This window comes from Diorhabda carinulata, chromosome 2 (genome assembly GCF_026250575.1).
Source record: "Diorhabda carinulata isolate Delta chromosome 2, icDioCari1.1, whole genome shotgun sequence".
NCBI classification, from domain to species: Eukaryota; Metazoa; Arthropoda; class Insecta; order Coleoptera; family Chrysomelidae; genus Diorhabda; species Diorhabda carinulata.
In genome coordinates, this window is record NC_079461.1 from 26,626,854 (window position 1) to 26,650,008 (window position 23,155).

At 28.4% G+C, this 23,155-nt stretch overlaps 1 protein-coding gene across 4 annotated transcripts; it reads right to left on the bottom strand.

The window, feature by feature from the left end:
* Nucleotides 1-739: 739 nt before the first annotated feature.
* LOC130890734 (actin-binding LIM protein 3-like) lies at nt 740-22,783 on the bottom strand. 4 transcript variants are annotated; one of them, XM_057794985.1, is made up of 15 exons: nt 22,519-22,783; nt 19,434-19,654; nt 19,175-19,358; nt 18,885-19,105; nt 18,553-18,798; nt 17,160-17,228; nt 16,094-16,286; nt 14,784-15,056; nt 14,417-14,609; nt 13,538-13,713; nt 11,554-11,630; nt 8,292-8,361; nt 7,845-7,885; nt 7,583-7,789; nt 740-7,245 (listed from the first exon to the last, which is right to left on the bottom strand). In XM_057794985.1, exons 1-15 carry the CDS (start codon nt 22,520-22,522, stop codon nt 7,132-7,134), a joined length of 2,289 nt encoding a protein of 762 aa, XP_057650968.1. In that variant the 5' UTR covers nt 22,523-22,783; the 3' UTR covers nt 740-7,131. The 4 variants fall into 4 exon arrangements, with proteins under 4 accessions (XP_057650968.1, XP_057650969.1, XP_057650966.1 ...); XM_057794986.1 differs by lacking the exon at nt 17,160-17,228 and having other exon boundaries at nt 22,519-22,757; XM_057794983.1 differs by having other exon boundaries at nt 18,885-19,358; nt 22,519-22,757.
* Nucleotides 22,784-23,155: the final 372 nt, after the last annotated feature.

Here is a 23,155-nt window from a genome sequence, read left to right on the forward strand (position 1 = left end):
CACCAAGTATCTGAATATAGTGTGGGAATTCAGACTGATGGAAACGTAGTTAATTTAATGTTGTTTCCATTCATCATTAAATTATATACTGTTGATTTTGTGAGGTTATTGAAAGAAATGACATATTTTATGGAGTTGTCAATTTAAATATGCTTCGAGCTTATTTTTATTAATTACTGTGCGGCTTCATCGACAAGGGTCCGTCGTGGTTTTTTATCCGAAAACAGCAGGCATTATAGGCCATGACTTTGAAGTGTCTAGTGGTTTTCTCAAACTCCTTTTGTTCACGGCGCCAGTTTACTATCCCTTAGTAAGCCTTCCTGACATACATCTAGCCATTTTCTACGTGAACACCCTCTTTTTGCACCTTCTTCACTTGTTTTTACCCACTACCATATAAGACCGTAGGTTGTATAACTGTCCTAACTTTTTAGCTACGCTACCCTTAAGATATCTTTGGACCTTAATAGGTTTTCTAGAGCACAACTGTTTTATTGCCTCTTTCCAGTATTTTGTCGATTTCTTTAAATTTGTCTCCTTTACTTGTTACCATCACTCCCAGGTATTCAAACTCTTGCACTCTATCAAACCGGAACTCCTTGTTTTGGTCTGTTGTGATTTTTAATTGGTTGTCACTTAAAAAGTCGTTACCAATTTCCATATACTGCAAATTCATGTACAAAGAGAATTAGGTGTTAATATAGAAATGCGTACTGGGTACTTTAAAAAAAGAAAAAAAAAATTTAAAAGAATTTTAATAAGGCATTGTGCTTGTTACAGAATTAAAATAACATAATAAAATAACCAAACCACAGTAATCAATAGGAAAAATTAAAGAATGTTAGAAATGCTTATATAATGATTTGAAATTTTACTAAATCTAAATAACAATCACTGGAACTTTTTTAGTGGCAAAAAGCTATCAAATATAAAAATACCATTTTAGCTTACTCTATATGAATGAACGACTAGCTCAAAGTAGCAATCTAAACGCTCTGTATAGTCCATGAATTCCTAAGAATACAAGATTTGCTAATCTGAAATGTTTAGCTTAAGCTTTAGAAATGATTCCAAATTCAAAAACATTTTTACTGACTAGTAACATATTTCTATCAAGGAAGAATATAATATTGAATCAAATATATGTTTTCTATTTACAAAATATTGCGGGGAAAATTAGAATCTATATTGACACATTTTTGGAAAAATCAAATTGGGCTAATTTTAATCTAAAAATAATTCATATTTAAATATGAGAGAAAAATAAAACCAATAAAATGGACATTGAAAGTTCAGAAATTAAATGAATCAGTTTATTTCAAATAACAGATAAATCTAATTAAAGCTGTTTGTTGATTTTGGAAGCATTATATAATATATAGATAACTAAATATATCTAAAACGGAACATTACAGAAAATAATACTGGAACTGTAAACTAAGCATCTCAATATTAGTTGAAAATAATTTTTAATAAATTTCAAAATCCAAGTAATTTGCGATGAAAACGATATGATGTTATGGTATTTTACTTGTTCATTTTCTGATCTCAAATGGTCGAAGCATAATAAGATTCAGAAAGTATCGACACATTTTCAACAAAAGCATTTACTATAAAATAGCTTAGATAATCATAGAAAATGAATTTTTGTTGAATATTAGTAGGAATCATATTGGCATTTGTTTTGGATTTTTTAATAACTAATTTCATTAGTTAGCAGTTAGCATTAATGTGTCTGCTAATCTTTATTGAATCAAATATCTCAACTGGTATAATGGGCCTGAATTACGTCTTCTATGGAGAATTACAGCTGGGGAGTAACAAAATTTAATTATTGGTGCTTTTCTTTTTCTCAAACCTAATGGTGTTAACCACTATTAATATCGTGTTTTATAATAAATTTCAAGGGTTTTTATACCAGTACATTAAAATTTTTATTTCATGTAAATTAATAATCACAACCGATACTAAAATAATACAAATAACTAAATTCATAAACAAATCGACAAATATTTTTCGGACTAAGAAACAAATACAGAACATTTTACAGTTAAAAACCACTATATTTAATACAAGGCATATTCGCAAAATATTCTCTGCTCTGCGCATACATTTCACTGTTCACTGTTGTTGTGTACATATCGTAGCGCTAGTTTGAAATAAGTTGATAACAAATCTCGCTGTTTGTGGAATTAATTAGCTTTCTGAACTCTAAAAACAAAATAAGGGCAATGAACGATTCGATGGTTGTTGTTCATAAAACTGAAGTGTTGTAGTTAGAGGTAAAACAACGATAACAAGCTAAAAGAACATAATACAAAACACGGAGGGTATAGAAAAACTTGCACTACACAATGATAAATGCTTGGAAAATCATGGCAGCTATGTCGAAAAATAGTATAATTGACATTTTACAAATATACTTCGTATACCTTCAAAAGCATTGGAGTTCATGCTACCAAAATCTATTATTTCAAAAAAAAAAAAGATCAGTCGGAAGTTAAAAACATTAGAAACCTTTAGCACAATGTTCTATATTTTTTTCTAATACGTACAATATAACCAGTACTTTTTTCTAAATATTTTGTTTAGACGAAATATTTAGTGGCTTTATTATTTACAATGTCACTTCTGCAAAATATCTCTGTGATGTAGAGGAATAACTAATATTAAAAACAAAAGAGACTGTCAATAATTAATGCAAATATCCAGCAAGATTTACGATCCCTTATAACCATTGAATTTCATATTGTATTTACAAAATTATAAAAGTTGTTTGTTTACAAAAAATTCCAACATGTAATGTTTTCCTATATTTTGCCAAAAAAATACTTGACAAAAAAGTTACTTTGTAGATTAAAAAATCAGTGTGAAATTATTAATCATATACTTCTTTTTATTTTATTTCAATTTTTATAAAGTTTTGATATAAATATTGTTAAATCGTTAATAAAAAATATCACAAATGTCATATAATCAAAAACATTTAAATCCTATATTTTATGAGAGCTATAATAACTATTGTTTCCAATGTGAATCGTTTTAGGTGCATCTAATAAATCATTCTTTTGTAGACCTGTGTCAGGCTAATTATGATGATTGATAAACGAAAAGGTTGTTAAAAATATCAAGGTTAACTGTAGGCCAAAATAAATCAATAAATTTGCATTTCGATTGAATCAAAACATAAGTACCATTAGAATATAACAACATAATAATATAATATTCCTTGTATCTACATAACGTTAATATTATTATTTGTAAGAAAATATGAGAATCAGCAAATAGCTATATATAGACACAAACATGTGATTGTCGACAGTGACATTGCGTTATTAAATGTGTAAGTTGAAAATATGAAGATATGGTTAAAGTTCCCACTGATTGTAGGACCTCGCCCTTCTACAACACGTAATCTCTCCCGCTCAAATAATTTCATAAGAATATTGCTAATAATCTTTTTTCACCTTTTTTAGAAGTCATTAAAAGCATACACCTATATGTGTGACTATAATATTTCAAATTTATTTGATGATGATGTGTACTGAAACAGTAGTTTATAGCGGGATTACTATTGCAGGCATTTGTCGGAGAAGTAAAAAGACCTTGGGGACCTTAGATTGCTATCAATAACAATTTATAAGAAAAATATTAATCTGTTCATTGTAGGATTTTCCGATAACTACATTTACTAAAAATCTTCACTAAAAATGTATCATAAAGTTCCATTAATAATGATTTAACTATTTCAATTTTATGTAACAGAAAATCTTTTAAACATTTTTATTAATCAGAAGTTTAATAAACAAACCACTTTTATGAACTTTTGTTTATAGCGTATGTTGACTGTATTTTTTTTTAATTATTTCAAATAGGCAATCTTGCGAAACTATTATTTTGAATTGATTTAATAAAAATCACTTTTTAATTAACATTAACTGGTTCTGTTTTTACATAAAACATATCGCTAATATATGAAAATAAAGAAAAGTAATGTGATTTGAAATATTTTAAATTTAAATAAAAATATATGTTTTGAAACTCTTCGTGGAAGATCACATAAAAACTATACGTAAAATAAAAATACATAAACGATTATATATATAAAGAAATCAACATAAAATATATACAGAATAATTGACGATTATAAATTAAAATAAATAAATTAAATTAAAATACAACTCGCCGACAAAATATTAAAATATACACTAAAAACTGCCATGTTACTTTTTCACAACATATTTAATGGCTGCCCAAAATTAGGAAATTTTTTAATATTAAATTGTTTTTAACAAAAACAAACTTGATTTCAAAAGGTCAATGACGGTTCTTTTTCAATCTTTGGTTGTATCATCACAAAATTATTATGTAGATACAAATTTTATGTTAGTTTTGAAACTTTGTAATCGACAGCGTTGATTACAAAAGTTATGGAAACATTCGTCATGTTCAAGATAATTAAATGAACACACTTTACAGTCAGTTTCAGCAATAAAAAAACCTAGAAATTTAGGTACCATAAAGGTACTTTTAAACACATTTTTTAGCTAGTTCTAATTTTTTTTATTAGCATGCTAGGTACCAAAGAAATTGCTATTTGTTGCAAGTTCAAGAAAAATTGTGGGCCCCAAAATTGAAAAAAGTTAAGTAACATGAAACCCCAACTTTGCTTTACATTTTAATACAGTAAAGTTTATAAAAGACTTCAGGTCTTTTTGAAAAACATTTCATGAGTATAGACTTCAAAACTTTTTTTATATAATTGGACCATTTCAACTAACTTTTACTATGTTGAAAATTACATAAAATTGATGACTGCAACATTAAAAATCATGTTAAGGCTTACTTTTGGAATAATTACAAAAAACACGCAATTTTCTTTGATTCTTAGCTCAGTTATAATAGTTATGGTTTGTGGAACGCTTAAGCAGATAATAATAGCAGTGTTCCACTCTAACACGATCATATTGTATCTCTTTTCTGCTTAGCTCTTGGGGTACTACAAAAAAATCCTATTTTCGATTGTTTAACATTTGCGGAACACTCTGATCAAATTATTTCCGAAATAAATCAGTATATGATAATAATTTTTAACATGGGAGTGTTATGAATCGTGAATTACTCTGTATTGTGAAACGAAAAAATATATATAATAAATATGGTAAATGTACATCTAAACAGTGTTTAATCTTACTATTTAATATGTACTTAACATTTATATTTAGCTTAGTCTATGGCAAATTAATTGAAAGTATAATATTTCATATATACATATATTTCAAAGAATGTCAGTCTACACTTGATTTACTAGCACGAATATTCAGTCGCCAACAAAGATACGATAAATTCGCAGATACCATAATCATCCCAATTGTACCATGCATTTTGTATCAAATATAAATTCTTAATCAAGGTGTCATTTTAGACAATTCAAAATACTTACATATTTTAATTATCTGGCTTTGATAATATCAAGAAAACAATAGTAAAGTAGTAGTAGAAGTAAACAATCTGACAAAAGTTATGGATTTATGTTACTTTTTATTCTCCCAAATTTTGTCTATACTACATATCGAAAATTTAATATGCTTATCGGCTACTTTTTGTGTTTTTAAATTGATCTTTTCTACGTTTGAGGCAATCTTATTTTCAAGAATTTTATATCAGTTGCTAATTCTTCTCACGAACGTGCAAGAGCTTTTGAATTTCGTGGTATCTCATGTTTGACTTGTATACCCTCATCTCTTCACTCATCAGCAAATATAATACGTCGGTGAAAAATAAATTGGGTATTTTCTATTATGATAAAGTTTTGTATCTATAGTAATGCTTATTCTTACTTATTAAATTATGTCCTTCAATTTTTTAAAATTGAAATGATATATAATCTCAAATTGTTTTTACAAAAAGCTTATCTGAAACACAAGAAATTATAAACATATAAAAACTTTTCAAAAAACGTAATTTGTTAAAACAAATTTATAGAATTTATGAACTTTGTTGGAGCAGTTTAGTATATTCAGTTGCTATGTTCCTCCATCTATTAATTTTGAAATTTAATCTTCATTCTACCCACAATATGATATTAAAACCTTTTCATTGCTAGTATTAATTTATCAATAATTTTAGAATCCATTATAATGCGTTTATGGGCCTATTTTCGTCAGTTCCGCCTTGCCCCATTGTAGAAGGAAGGCGTCGCAGTGAAAAGGTAAAAGGTATACTTCTCGTGGCATACACTACAATTGACTGAAATAATTCTCAACAAATATACATATTGCAAGTCCAGGAAGTTGAGAAATTCTAGACTATTGCATAATAATTATCATTTCAAAAACTTTCAAAAAATCCAATAAAATGATTTTTTTCATATTGACAACATTCTTTAAATTATATGAATACATTTTTAAGCATAAGAGAAAGTAAGGAACAAGGTGACCATTCGTTAATTTTGCAGCTAGAAATATCCAGTCGTTTAAGCTTATGCATTTGTAGTTACCTTCAAATTTTAGTAGAAATGACTCTCAAAATGAAAAATTTTGTACTAATATAATTTAATATAAAATAAATAAATAAAATATTCAGAATTCTCTCCTACATAGTGCTTCTTAAACTATGAATACCACTGATTTTTTTCTTCATAACAATAAAATAGTTTGAAAAATAGAACAGTACAAAGAAATTGTTTTTTTTTTGTAAAAAACTACTTAACTAAAATAGCTACTTCCAACATAATTGACTATTTTACTTATAGTGTGTAACTAATATTATGCCATTTTAATATTTACTCATTTAATAGGTCACAAATTAATTGACAACAATTTTTTGATGGTAATAAGATAAAAAATAAAGAGTTAAGTAGACTAAGGTGTAAACAAATAATTGATACTGGAATGATTGATATTTTAACAAATATTTACTTCATTTGATGTTGATGTTTATAAATTTTACTGCATTCTAATTTGTACAAATCTCCATACCTTCAATAGATTAGAAACACTGTTCTAATATAATGTTAATAAGCTTACATTTGGAGCATTAAGTTTATTTTGAAAATCATTTCTACTCAATTTACAGCACCATCATATATTTATAGACATGTACTAAGTTTCGAACTTGTTTCTCGAGGTATTAAAACAGACGAACTCTTCGTTTCATTTCATTTCTTTTCCATTGGGGTAGCCGATAAAAGTCTGACCTTGCCATTTGCAGTAATGCTTCAAATTCTTGATCAGAAAGGTGCCTCTAAAAAAATAAGAAGTACATTTGTAACATAAAAATTTACCAGTTATCAAAATAATTTAGTTTATATTTAAGTTCTTTATCGAATTGTAGCCTAGGGAAGACTGTACTCAAGTTGCGCTTTCTGGAACCATTGGTAATATTCATACAGAACACACTGTACACTACCTCTATACAAACACAATTACACTGATGTGTTGTTATCGTTTTTTGAGACTGAAATTAAATATATGAAGATGATAACTTGATTATTAAAACTGGCCAGTGTAATTGTGATTAATGAAATCTTTATAAAAACAGAGAATGAAACAATTATTCTTTTAGTTTATCAAAAACTTACCTCTAAATTCAATCTATCGACATCAGAAGGCAATCTGAAGTTTGTTACTATAAGTAAATGGTAAGGGTAAATTTTAGCGGGTTCATTTATTAACATTGTATGTGCCATATTTGGTAAAGAGCGTCGAACCTGCTGAGAGGCGTAACCTCCTGTAGGATACCGTCCCAGTCCTCCTGTGTATGTAGTTGATAACGGCATTTCACAGTTCTGAAATTAATCAGAATAAAATAGAAGAATAATGTACTAAATGATTTCAACTCACCATAGCACGTCTTTCAACATCTGTAATAGAACCTGTTGAAACTGAAACAGATAAAAGTTTGATACTAGTTTGCAAGATTTTCAATTACAAGAAATATAACTGTAGAACACTTCGTAATAAATAGTAATATAAGTTCTGTGATATTTTTCTATCTTTAATCGTTATTAATTCTATATTGTAATATGCAATGACATTTCATGAACTGTGATAGGCATTAACAAAAATAACTTCATACTATAAGAATGAATACCCAGAGAAATAAAAGATATATTCTAGTCACAAATCAAAAAGGTATCAGTGTATAATCTAGTCACGAATCAAAAGGGTAGCAGTGTAATAAAAGAGAAATCTTGTGTAGCTGATTTATGTAATTCTGTTCAGGATACCTGACTAATAAGAATGATTATTTTAACTAAAAAAAGTGCAAAAAGCAGTTAATATACTTACTATCGGACTTTCCACAACTGAAATCAGTACTATAAGTTTTAGAACCCATTCCACTATATGAATAATCACCCTGTGAATAGGAAAATTATTTAGAGCGTGCATTTTTTACTACTACAAGCTTTTGAAATAACAAGTATTTCGTTATACAAACATGTTATTTGAAGTAGTTTTGTTTAAGAGGTTTGTGCATATCCAAATATGAGGGATACCCTTTAGTTAGCGCCACCAGTGAATGAGGTTTTAAAGTGGAAACAAAGTTGAAAAATAAACCTCAAAATGTATTTTGAGAAAGTATCGAGCAGTAGTGTTGTACTGCTCCATTTTATTAAGGAAAAGAAGAAATTAGTTCCTAAAACACCTTACAAAATTTTTACAAATATAATTATTGAATAATAAACACACATTAAATATGCCAAATAATGACATTCCGGAAACCTCATTATGCAGCAGCGTTTTTAGTAGCAAATTAAAACGCGATAGCCCTCAAATTGGATATTCCAACAAACAGCTAAGCATTGTGTTGACAAATAAATCAGTAATAAGAAATATATACAACCAAACGTAGGGTTTTACTAATACTATATATTACATGTTGGAATAAACCTGTTTGTATAAAATATGAATCACTGATAAGCAAAATTTAATATTTAATATACTATTATATTTCACAAAATCTAAAGATAACCAATTAAACTAAAACTATTTGGCAAAGTTCATTTATTTCATAGTAGACTAAACAGTGGGAAAAAGAAATAACAATAATGATAATTATCAAAAAGCAACTAAAAAATTAATAGAACCCTAGGCAACACTTAAAGTGACTAGAGCCAAATCTGTAGTGCATTTTATTGGTAGCGCTTCGAAAATTAACAGAAAAATATTTGGCAAAAAAGGCTATTACATCTTAAATTAACAAGTGCTATCGTGAATATTTCAACCTGTATCTTATGTCACAGAAATTGGACCAGTTGCTTTAATGGAAAATATTCAGCAATGCCTTTTTGATAAACCAGTGATATGGCGCGAATCTACCAATCACATGACCGACTATTATATTTGGTTCACCAATATCAAATGCTTTTAGAGAAAATCGAAGCATACGAAGAGGTATCTTCTGTAACGAAAACAATCCCTCATTCGGAAGAAACTCCTGTGCCTTCACCAGTTTATGGTGTTGAACAAAGTTCAAGCAGTTCTGAAAACGAAGAAATTGCAACAGAATTACAACTCTTATAAATCCTAAAGGTCCGCATCTTAACCAATTGGAGCTTAATGATCTCATAAAAGATTTGGATTTGCCCAAAGTAAAAGCTGAATTATTAAGTTCCAGACTGAAATCTGGAATCTGCTTAAAGTTAGCGTGTACCATAAAAGTTAAGTTCATATATTAATTTGTTTTTTAAAGAGAACGACTTAGTGTACTGTAATGGCATTGAGAGATTGATGTTAAAGCTGGGTTATGAACATAGGTCAGAGGAATGGAAACTATTCATTGATTCCATAAAGTCAAGTCTAAAAAATGAACTGCTCCATAACGGAAATAAATTTCCATCACTACCTTTAGGTTATGAAGCTCATTTAATAGAAACATACGATATTATAAAACTAATGTAGGAAAAGATAGAATACAGCAAATACCAAATCTGGGCAGTTTTAAAAGTTGTTGATTTGGTTGTAGGACTACAAACTGGCCACACGAAATACTTTCTATGTGAATAGAACAGCCTAGAGAGAAATGAACAATTTGTAACAGTAATATGGCAGCCAAGAACTGATCAAGTTCTAGGGCACAGAAAGGGGGAATATGAACATTTAGTCAGTACATAAAATTAGGGCAATAAAAATTTTGTGAAAGCCATGGACAAAGATGGAACTGCTTTAAAATTTTTAAAACAAAAATTTCCTTCTTTGAGTGATGCTAAAATAAAGAAAGGTGTATTTGTTAGACCTGACGTCAAAAAGTTGATTGTAGATCCGGAATTCGTCACCACCTTAAATAAAAAAGAAAGAGAAGCTTGGATGGCATTTATGACAGTTACTGAGAATCATTTTGCATAACTACAGTTCTTAATATTCTAATCCCATCAAAAAAATGCTTTAATATGTCTGAAAAAAATTTTTTTTCATATCCACCTAATATTTTTTCTGGAAAATAAGGGTGCCTTAAGTGATGAACATGAAGAGCGCTTTCATCAAGATATCGTCACAATTGAAAAGCGCTACCACCAGCAATGCTTGTAGACTACTGTTAGTCTTAAGATACATTCCGGACTCCGAAAAAGGAGACATGTACACAGTCTAAGAAAACATGTTTTTTAGTATTGATAAACATAAATACTTGAGATTTTTCAAAACAATATATTTCTTACAAAAATGTGACGTGACTCAAATTTATTTTTAACCTTTCTTATTTATTTTTTGTAATATAATATAATAATCACATAATCTTATCTACGAGTAAAATTTGATAATTTTTTTGTTGCCTAGTGAAACTTAAACTGTAATATTGGGCATAAGCACTAAGTTTGTTCAAAAGTATAAAAAGTTTAGAAAATTTGACAATATTTAGCACCTACATGGTACCTATAAGAGTGCAACAAACTTTTGCAGATGTTGGATTTGCTAAAACTAGAAATATATACAAATATACATTTTGCGCTCCCACTTGAATAAAAATAAAATATGTGCCAATTTCAAAAAATTTATCAATAAAAACTACATTCTTCATGCTGATACAAAAAATAGATTTCTATACAAATATTGTTTTAGAGGAATGTAAATAAATTGAACAATTAATGTTTCAGGTGCAGGTAAAGAAACCTCTCTAATTATGTAAATAGCAGTTAAGTAAGATTTCTACAAATATGTTAATTTAACAAAGATGTCACATCAAGTGAAAAAATGGAAAAGTAATCTGTTAACTTTAAATAAAGCAAAGCAAATTGCTTTCAACTCCAGGTAAAAAAGATGAAAAGAAAGTCAATTATTCTGATAAAGATTTCAAAAATTAAAGCAAAACAACATTAATAAAGTTTTAAAAGTACAGTAAGTTTAATATCATTTAGAATTTTGTAAACAGGCGATTTTAATTGATAATATGTCATATTAACGTAAGCAATGATAGGATTTTATTAAATAAAAAAGTATAGATTCAGTGAGATCTCAATAAACTAAACGTACTGAAAAATCTATTATTTTCAATGTATACAGTATAGAAATCTATTATTGGTTTTATCAAAAATAGTATTTTGTTAGTACTTACAAATTCGTTTCTACTGGCTAGAGTAGACGATTTGAGCCCATAACCAGGTTTAGGTACCGTTCGTAATGATGATACTACTGTGTAAAAAGCAAAAAAAATAATATTCTAGCAATTTTCAAAATATGTAATATGCATGCAACTACTGATAATCGATGTGATGTTTGTAATTTAGCAAAGATGAATGTTGTAAGTCAGTTCCTTGACAAAATTAACAAATGTACTTGTATTATACCCTCTTATAAATATACAAATGCAAACATGGTGGTATGTTTGTTAAACCTTTCAAGAACAACCATCAATATTACTAAAAACCCTAATGTAACGCAAATTTAAATTTCACAGAGGAATTTAGATATATTGCACTCCTATTTCAATAGTGCCGTATCCCAAAAGAATTAAAAATTGACATTTTACGTCCAATGTATTCTTTAAGATGATTTATACAGGATTAGTGCTAACAGATTCCGCGTGATGCGTTAAGTGTCACCCTGAGTTATTCGTGACTATATATGCACCATGAACAGTGCCGCAAGCCAGTATATCATCTCATTTCGTCGAATGATGTTACAAAAATCAAAGCTATAGTGCCATAACCCACACTGATTTTCATAATATAAAGAATGGAATACAAGTTTTACCTTCAAATATATAAGTCGTGAGAAACTAGAAGGTAAAACCCCTTTCTTTTCAAATGAAAACCTCATATGGAAGTGAATATTTCCAAGAGGTAGTTCTTAGAAAAAGGATAAAAAAAATGTTTCTAATTTGGTTTTGATCCCGACCTACACAACTAAACCAAAGATTGACGCAAACCAAAAGAAAGACTTTTTATCTTTATTTGAAGCCAGTGTGATTCCCAAGTCGTACCATCTATTTATCAGGCTACGCTAGATTTAAGAAATTAATTTTAATTTAAAATCCTCGTTTCATGTTACTCAATATTATTTTGTTCTTTTGATGATGTTCTTTCTAACATAAAACGGAGATTTACTTAAGTTTAAATACAACTTTTGTGGGCGATTTTTAGTTTAAACATTTTTGGTTTTTTTTTTCATTTATAAACTAAAATTCGAATAAATTCATATTTCGTTTCATTCGTCCAAAGTCCTGACTTAAATCTAGTAAAATTAACATTAACAGTAGTGCCATCTTCTTCTTCTTTAACCGACGCTACAGTTTGTTGAGAACCAGGACCTTCTTAACAATCCTTTCTGTCCGGTTTTACTTTACTCCAAACATAGATCTACACGGATATTGATCAGAAGGTATCCTGGATGAATGACACCAAATCTGCTCACTTGTCATAGTCTATGTCTCGCATCCATATGTGACTACTGAACAGATTATTGTCTTGTAAATAGCGAGATGTCATCTTCATGAAAGCACTCTAAACTCTTCTTGTCACGTAATTATCTTTAGTTATTAAGGCTCCAAGATAATTGAATTGGTGGCATACAGGTAAGCAATGTTCTCTGACTTGGAACGTGCTTTAGGTGGTTGGGATTCGAAGTGGTTCATGCCATGATGGCAATTTCCTCCACATAGGGGAGGTGCTGTGTCAACCTATCACAAATAGTTCCTCCAGGATTCTTTCTGATGCTCCTTGCGGCGCCTTCTAATGAGAACTTTTTTAAGCTGTCTGTACATTTCACACTATATTTTACATCACTAATTAACTGATCCAGAAAACATTTCATTTACAATAGTTTTCGTTTTGGCTTTCCTGTAAAATTAGCATTTATAAGCTTATGGCGCTATTGAAAGAGGGATGCTATATCATTGACTGACTGAATGAATAAATGAAGTATTTATTCTCCCAAACTTCCTACAAATTACATCAAAATTAAAGTTGAATCGTAATTATTCATTTAGGTTGGAATGAAAATAACCAAACCCCTTATAATTTCTTTATATTAAAAACAACTTTTATTCCCTGTATGATTAAAAAAAGAAAAATAATCATACAATTTATACCAATACTTACCATTATAATTTGGAATAGCACCTATAGATCTACCCATAGAAGAACGACAACTTAAAGATCTATCAAAATCATCGTCCTCGTAAGGTCTAGGATGATCTAAGTTCCTAGATGGACTCGCACCAATAGGATTATCATAACGAAGTCTATAGTTAGGCTCTTTATTTGCAGAAGGGGTTCTACAATAACAAGACAGTATATAAAAATTCTTGAAACTATAATTTACTACTGAAAGGTTTAGTGTATTATAAGTTTTTTCCGATTCTACAGAAAAGTAATTTTCATTCATTTCTAATTCAATAAAATTATGAAAGGTCAGACACCTGCAAATGGCGTGTTCTTTAGTTTGGTAGTGAGAAGAGTTACTTTTGACTTGGTACTAAACAAGCGAGCCTGAGTTAAACAGCTGTGATAATTGATGTATAGTAATTCCAGAATGGGATTTTTCAAGAAGAGGATAGTATAACGTGGCAAAATAGGTTATTCATTTTTCTCTTCTATAAGTGTTCTAAAATGTTTTGAAAACTCTGAACACATTAGGGCCTCAATTTGTTGACATATATTTTAATTGCAAACCTTGAATCCTATAATAAATAATTGAATTCTTGTGTTAGTATTGTTACATTCCACTTAACACCCTCAATTCCCTCTTTCTATGATTAGTAAAATTTCCATTTCACTGATAATAAAAGGCGTAGACTTTGTATGCAAAAATTATATGTCAAAAGCACATATTTGGCATTGTAGATACACAATAAGACAGTTCATACTGGGATAAAATTCAATTCAAGATTACTTCCCTTATACAAGTAGATAGAGGATTTCTTTTAGTATGACTTAAAAAAATTTTTGTACCAACAGAAGAATAAAAATTATCGTTACCTAGAAGCATTTCTGGGATCAAGATTAGCTGCTTTCCACTGTTTGAACTTTTCTCTTTCTTGTACATTCTTTAAAAACACTTTCCCTATTCCACTAGCTATTTTGCTTAGCTCATTTTCTTCCTTTTTCAATTTGTCATCATGAAATTCTCTCATAGTTGCCTCATCAACCTCATCTTCGTCAGATGGTACACCTAAGAAAAATTTGTTATAGATTAACCATTTTATTAAGCTCTATAATATTTTTGTAATTACAATTTAATTAAATAGTAATTAGAATCAATTCAAATCTCCAGATTATTAAAGCTAACTGTAAATATCAATAATCAATCCATGTATATCTCCAGTTTACTATTGTTTATTAATACCTTTGTATGAATCGGACCAACGTTTTCGACGCTCAGGATCGGTATAAGGATAGGGTGGAGCCGGAAAATCATCCCTTTCTATTTTCAAAGGTTCTCCTGGTGGTGGAGGTTTTGCACCCGGGAAATGAGCCAATTCTATAGGTTCCTCATTATTCATATGAGGCGATTTCGGTCTGGGTACATCTGTATGCATTGAATCGACTAATACTTTCATAGCTGTCCTTGAAGTGCTCCTTCTTCCAGATCCTGAACTACTTCTTAATGAGTTTTGAGCTTAAATTGTCAAAAATTTAAAATTAGGTAAAGAATAATTTGATATTGTTTTAAACAAATAAATTATATTTACAGTTGATTGATGGCAACACAATATTCATAAAATCTATTAAAATGCTTATGTAGAATTTAAGATTTCCATAGAATTTATGTAGATTATTCAACCTCTTTTCTGATCAAAGTTTTTTTAAATAAAGGTATTAAAATTCAAATTTGCATACCTTGATTCATTTAACAGAATGTTTTTAAATGAATAAGTTAAATATTTCAAATTATGTTATTCAAACACTAATATATTTTGTCAGTTTTCATGAAAATGGGTGAATAAACAGTATGTCCCATCCAAATAAAACCATTGTGGTTGTGTGTCATAACTGGAAATGAAACAAATCAGGAAAAAAGAAACAAACCTATTGAGAAAGTCTTTACAAAAATACTTATATAAAAGGAAAACTCACTCACTGCTAAATGGAGAGAAAAAATTGAATGTGTCAAAAAATAGGAGGAAAGTGTCCGTTGAAATAAAATCACTACTGTTCAATAGTCGATATATTCACCAAGTTTGTATATAATTTGGAATATCATTTATCTATTACTGGAGGGTAATAGCAAGTCCCAGGTTTCAAGACCCCCTATTAAGAATATCCACACATTTTCTTGGGAATTGGGGTCAAGGAAAGTGTTAGTAAAAAATGTACTAACGCATATATTTGTAATGAAACAATGAGAAAATAACGATTGTAATTACTGAGAGTTTTTTCAGAAAAAAATAGCTAAATGTGATAATTTTCACTCCCAATCATACAACATATGTTTAATTTCATCTGGCAGTCATAGACAAATAGAAAAAGTGTTTCTGAGCACGATCGTCAAATTAAAAGTATGTGGTAAAAAATCATACAATCTTTTATGCAAAATTAATAAAAAAAGGGACTCAAGGACCAAATTGTAATAAGAGACATTTAGGGATCTAAAATAAAAAAAGGACTTCTAAACTCACTCACTAAAAGCCCTGTGTTTATATGTATGCTACTTACATGTTGGCCTATGGAAATGTGGTGATGTTGGTGCTTTATCATATGGGTCAATAGGTTTTCGTAGGTAACCGTGAGTTGGTTCTTCTGTAAGATAACTGTATGTATAAATTCTTGATATATCGTCTACTAAAGTCGCCGATTTATTATGATCCCTTAATATTAATCCAGGAGAAGGAGAACGGTAACCAAACGTCTGTAAATTATAGAAGTTCGTACAAAATTGTTAAAAACTTGTAAAATTTTATTAAAAACAATTTTTTCCATGATAGGGTTAGAGAGATTCAGTTTTAAATATCTATAATCGATGTTACAAGTTTGTGTTGAAATTAGAATTTGTTTTTGGTCTTAAGCTAAATCAAACGACTATAAAATATAACATTCGTCACAAATACTGTTAAAACCTTGTAAAACTTTATTACAAATATCTTTTCCTATGAGATTCAATTTTATATAGCTTTAACTGGTGATAGAAGATTGTGTTGAAATTAGAATTTTGTTCTTAAAGTTACAGTTTTGTCTAGTCTAGTCTAATAAAATAAAACAAGTATTAGATATAACTCGTTGTTGTAATTGGTTAAATTAATATCATACTTGTTTTCCTCAGTACAAAGGAAGAAAAAAGTGATTTCTACTCTTCTCCAAATATACTAAGGATTTCTGGTTAAGGAAATGGAATTTCGGGCAGCAAAATCTGGATTCTTATTCTGATGCAGTAATTATCTATTGCTACAAGAAAAAATACGACAAATCAGTTTCATGTTAATTCAGATTCAAGACCTTGGTCTATACTGCAATCCTATTTGTAGTGAAAAGATATGCCAAAAAATTCGGTGGTCATCTTTTTGAAAGTAAATAAATTTTTTATCAAAAGAATACCAAAACTTCAATGCAATGCACTGACTTACCCCAAAGCACTTTTACAAATGCTAAGAGTTAGTATAACAGCATTATTGGTGTGGTGTGAAATAGTAATATAAAAAAGGTTTTTTTTTCAATATAATAAAACTTTTATGTTATTTTGATTATAATTGCCACATATATAAAAAGCGAAAATAATAAAACCAACCTTTCTAGACATGCTTGTAGGGCTATACAATGAACCATTCAAACTAGGAGTGCGTGATCTCATGGAAAACTGTAAAAAACATGCAGAAAAAAATTATAAAAAGTGCAACTAAAAAATAAGCAAAACTAATAATAAAAGGATAGAAGTATATAGTAATGGAAAATAACTGAAAATGTTTTGAATATATTGTGAATAATCATTGAAGTAATTCAAATAAATTCCCTAAATTGTGGGGATTTCTTTGTTTTGAAAGTGTTTGTGTAGTTTGAATAAAGTAAATAATATTTGATTATTTGTTTAGTTTTTATTATTAATTTATTTCATAAGGTGTTCCCAGCTTTTCCATCTTTTTTATTTATTTTCAACATAATTCATTAAAAAGCTGGTAGCATCCAATTTAATATTAATCTCAGTACCAGTTATGTAGATTAACTGAAGCTGAATACCACTTCCTGAAGAAAAGTCTCCTGCTGGAGAATTAAGGTTATACCATGAAACGATATATAAATAATAAATTGTGTAACATATATATTATTAAGCAATAAACATTCCTATCCAATACTTCAAAATATATTGTGACTGTGGAATGAATACAAGTTGAACTTTTAGTATGTAGTGTATCTAATAATAAAAAATCTAAATATGCTATAATTATGAAAGATGTGTACTCACCTAATTTATCAAAATATGCGATAGAAATAAATTTAATACTCAAGAAAAGAAAGAAAAAATAAGGAATAGCAATTCCAAGAATCATGCACATACCAATAAAAATAACTTTATGAATGCTAAATGAAGCTTTTAAGTAATGATATTAAATTCAGATTATTTATGAGAGAATTTGGTTTTAAGGGTGATATTCAATATCTGAAGAATTAAAGAAATTATATATGAAGTATTAAAACTACTGTTAATTTTTATTATTAAGTGAAAAGAAAGACCTCGAAATCTACCGATTTTTATATGTAGATTTAAAATAAACATTTTTGTTGCTACAAAATGCAAATTTTAAAAACTCTCAGAAAAATTGGACTAGAAATTCTGACAATTCAACTAACATGTCCCTCATTCTGTAATTCAAAAAAGTAGTAGCAGAACTGACAAATGTCAGAATAATTATTTCATAGTAAACAGTTATTATAACATAAACTCCTGTAGTACTTTTTTTATTTTCCTTCTCAAGCTTATATATTTGAAGGATATTTTCAAGAATTTAAAAATGGACATACATTTCTATTTCAAAGTTGACATCATAACTAGAAAAATATCCTTCAGACAAAACTAATATCATAAGAAAAAAATGAAAGGATCATTCTTGCATTGAACATTAAACCAAACTATTTACAAAAACATTCCAGCATATAACATAATTGTTTCAAGTTATTATTCTTACCTGCAATTCACTAGCACCAGATGTACTATGCCTGTCATAATCTCTTATTGACATATCAGTGTCAGTGCAATTTCCATTAGTTTCTCCAGTACCATTGAGAATCTCTCCATTTTCGGTGGGACCTGGTCCACATCGAGGATGCCAAATTGCACCTCCTTGAAGGTACATTTCTTCTCCATCTCCAAATGGATCTCCACATTTTGTGCAACGAGCACAAGTTGGATGAAAATGATGATTGTCCCCAGCCTTTAAAAATATAAATAATAAACCCACATTAGTAATCTCATCTAAGTTTAAAGCATCATGTTTTTATAATGGTCCAAATTACTTACCTGTAATACTTTTCCACTTATAAATCTATTACAATATGCACATTTGACTCCAAACTGCTTTTGGTAATCTCTTTCACAATAGGGAACACCACTTCTTCCCATGTATTCTCCATGCAAAACAGTACCACAAGTGGTACATTTGAAACACCATATATGCCATTGTTGGTCTAAAGCGACTAAAGCTTGGCCTTCTTTCAATTCCTCTTTGCATCCAGCACATTCTGGAAATTGATATGGTAAAATCTGGGTAACTGTAGATAATAAAAAAAGAATATAATTAGTGTACATACCATTGGCACTATTAGTAGTTGGACTACTCTTTGGAGACATATCTTGTACAGGGATTTGAACACATTTTGGACAAAGCACCTCTTTACCTGTGTAAGTAACCTTTTCTCCAGAAGGAAAGCTTTGCCTACATCTGTCACAAGTAAAACATTTCTGATGATAAGTTTTACCTAAAGCAGTGACAACCTTAAAAAAGTTAATGGTTTTAAAAATTCAGTTGTAATAAATTAATGTTGACAAATATAATGTAGTTTGACTTACTTCTCCTTCCACATATTGGTTACAAACTGCACATTTTGATCCAAAGTTTTTCTGATAATCTGATGTGCAATAATATTCCCCATCCTTAGAAAAGAATCCCCCTTGTGCTAGAGAATTCCCACAAACTTTACATTTAAAACATTGCATATGAAAATATTTGTCTTGAACTCTAAGAACTTCCCCCGAGCATTTCTTTTTACAGGCCTGGCAGTAAGTTTTTCCTGCAAAGAAATGAAATTACAAAATCATCACTATAAAATTAACAGCTCAATATTTAATAGTTAGTTATTACTACAACAGCCATTATAATAACTGAATTACTTTTAATACATTTCTTTCAGGCAGATAACCTGAGCTTTATAAATAAAATAAAAATATTTTTCTTCAACATTTTTTTGTGAATGCATGATAAAAATATTTTAAAGAATGTTTTACTATTCAACTAAACCTTTACTAATTCACAAAAATTTTGATGTTTTAATTTTGCATATTGGTATGTTATTTTTGAAAAGTTATATGTTCTTTCTTCTTCATCATTTTCATTTATATCTATTAAATATAGCTATTAATATAGGTTGTATATTTCTATTAATGAAAGGATAAAATGAAAAATACATGTTTATACTAGTATTCTTGATAATGATGAAGTTTTAAAATAAATTATCATTATTAAGATTCAGTTTTTCTCAGACCTAACTAACAATGTTCCTCTTGTAACATTTTGCAGTAACACAGATGCACCACTACTATGGCAATTGAAGTAATTTAAAAAAATATTGGTAACTAATTGAAAGTACATTGGGACATCATGATTTGATTTTGCTTCGAGGTTGTCCTCAAGAAGTTGACTTTTTTCCAAAACAACCAAACCATACTTCATTGTGTGTGAGGTTTCATAAGTTTCAGACTAATATTATTCAAAACAAGTGAGTTTGCTCTGAAAAATCTGGATTTCCTAATACAATGTTTGATTTCATCATGTTCACAATTTACTAAAAAATGTAAATATGAAATGCTTATTAAAAAACCCATTGTTTAAGGTTTATTTTCATTTCATGTAACTGTAGGTTATGATTTTAACATAAATTTTAATATATAAGTTAAAGAAGATGCCAAGGTAATGGAAGAAAGAAATAAAAAAGAAAATAAAGGCTGAAAAGACATTGCACCAATAAAGAGCTAATTGGAAAGTTTTCCTCAGGAAAAAGTCTCATGAATTTTTCACATATCAATATTCAAAATTATATAAAACATCTCAACTCTCCCATAATTTTTTATTATTTGATGAATTTCATATAGTTGTAACACAAATTGGAAATTCTTGATTATTAATTATTACCTAACAAAAAGTAACAATTTCTCTAATTATAAAAATTATTATTGGAAAATGAAACTCATATAAATAGCAATATTGGTTCATGTAATATTCAAACAAATTTTAAATTTAACACAATAAATTCAATATCAAGAAATAGTGAAAGTAAAATATTTAATAATATTGCTGGATACCAGTGATGCATTTACAAGTGGAAATGATGACAATAAAGAATTTAATATTAAATATAAAATTTTGCTAGCATATGTGAATACTCACTTTGTAAAAGATTTTAATGCATCAATTTTTTCCCAACAATTAATTTGAAGCATACTATTAATTACAAAAGTCAACACTATTAAATAATAAAATTGTTGAGTAATGAAATACCTTAAGAATAATTATATAATGATTACATTATAAAACAGATATTGATAAAATCGATTTCTACAAATTACTCAAATATATTTGTCTGTTTTTTCAACTAAACCAGTGTGATAATCAACAGTTTAATAGTAATTTCTGATAACTCAAGGAAGGTGCAAAGTAATAAAAGATTCTCCATATAAAACAATACCTTATATTTATTTGTAACAGATTGTTTTTATTTTCCATTGATTCATTATTATATAGATTTTATGATATAGATATTTTATTGTAGATTGCTCTAAAAGCAACATCATATTTATAAAAAAAATATATAAACACAATTGTTAAGTATCAATCAATTCACAACAAAATGTGATTTTAATAATGTAATTTAATATAAAAGAGAATCAATGATGTTAATAATTATTTGTTATTTATTAGTTTAACATATGTATGGTTTTCAGTATAGGAAAGTCAGAGGAAAGCTGCTAGAAAAAAGCGATGTGAAAGAATCAGTGTCTAGTTCATAGATTTTATAATAATTAGTATGTAGATAAAAAATTTGATCTAGATTTAGATAATTTTATTCAACTTATTACTTCTTTAATCTTTTTATGTCTATTTTGTGATGATTTGTTTTGATTTTAACAAATTACAATAGATTTCATAAGGTTACAATGGAATAGGCTACAAATCAACTCTGTGGAATCTATTTATCATTTTATTATCTCTGCCAAATTTGATCCAGAGAAAAACTTGAGAATCCAATCTATTTAATTATGTTTTCTTAATATTCGTATAAACGTTGTCTTAATTACTATTGTCTAGAATTTAAAAATATGTTATATCACTTTTGATAATTCAATATGTGCTTCAGTGATTACATCAATATAATGGACACTTTACAAAATGAAATTATCTTGTTTTCATTCCTCATCATTTTTGTATGTTAATTGAGAATGATAAATGTTAAAAGTAGTTTTTTATGTACTGACTGTAACTATCTAGCTAATTAACCAAATATAATGTACTTTGTACAATAACTACACCAATATACCGAATCTCCATAATTAAATTATTTTTAATGAGATCATCTATGCAAATAAACATCTATAATTTTTGGAGATTCAAAATATCCTTGATACGAGAACGTTCGTTCGGTAACTTTTATTTCACATAGTAATAACTAGAGAGTGTATTATTTAAATGAATAAAGTATACTTGAACCATACTAATCTTTATCTGTCACCTTCCCCTGTTCTAGAAAAACCAAACCGCATATTTAAACTCAAAATTATCAAAATGATGAGAAAGGTAATGTTATCAAATACTGGAAAAATTCAGAGTTGATAAAATTATTACTTATTTATCCAAAAATAATATTTTATATTACCAACTCACCCATATTTTACAACTTCTTTAAACTCTAAGTATATCTTCAGCACAGCACTATTACACAATATCAACACGTTCCTCGTTGAATAATTAAATTAATATCAATAAATACTACGAAAACGGCAAATTACAAATTTGGGCGAGCCCATAAATGGTCTTAATTAAATGATTAAAGTGATTGATATTCACAGGGTTGACATACTACAAACGTTAAAATTTCTATGTACCTATAATGACAAATCAGATACACCTTTAGAATGCCAACTTAAACAACAATTATTAGGCAATATCATGTGACCACTGATATCTAAACTATTCCAGTACATGTGACTGATAAAGTACGCCCAATTAAAAGCGTTACACATAATCGGTTCTTTTTCAAATATATTAAGATATATTCTTCAATTTTTGAGAAAATGGATGGAAACGGGATTGCCAAATTTAGTGTAAACTAAGCCAATTATGATTAGGAATAGGGAAATTTTCGAATAAAGTTCTGAATGTCGCAAATTGATTTTTTTATTACTTTGATTTTCCTCGAAGCCTTTATCTTCTCTATGTACATGCTTCTCAAATAGTTTATAGGAAACTTGCAAAAGTGAGAACAAGAAAGTTGAAATCATGCGACAATGAATTTACGATT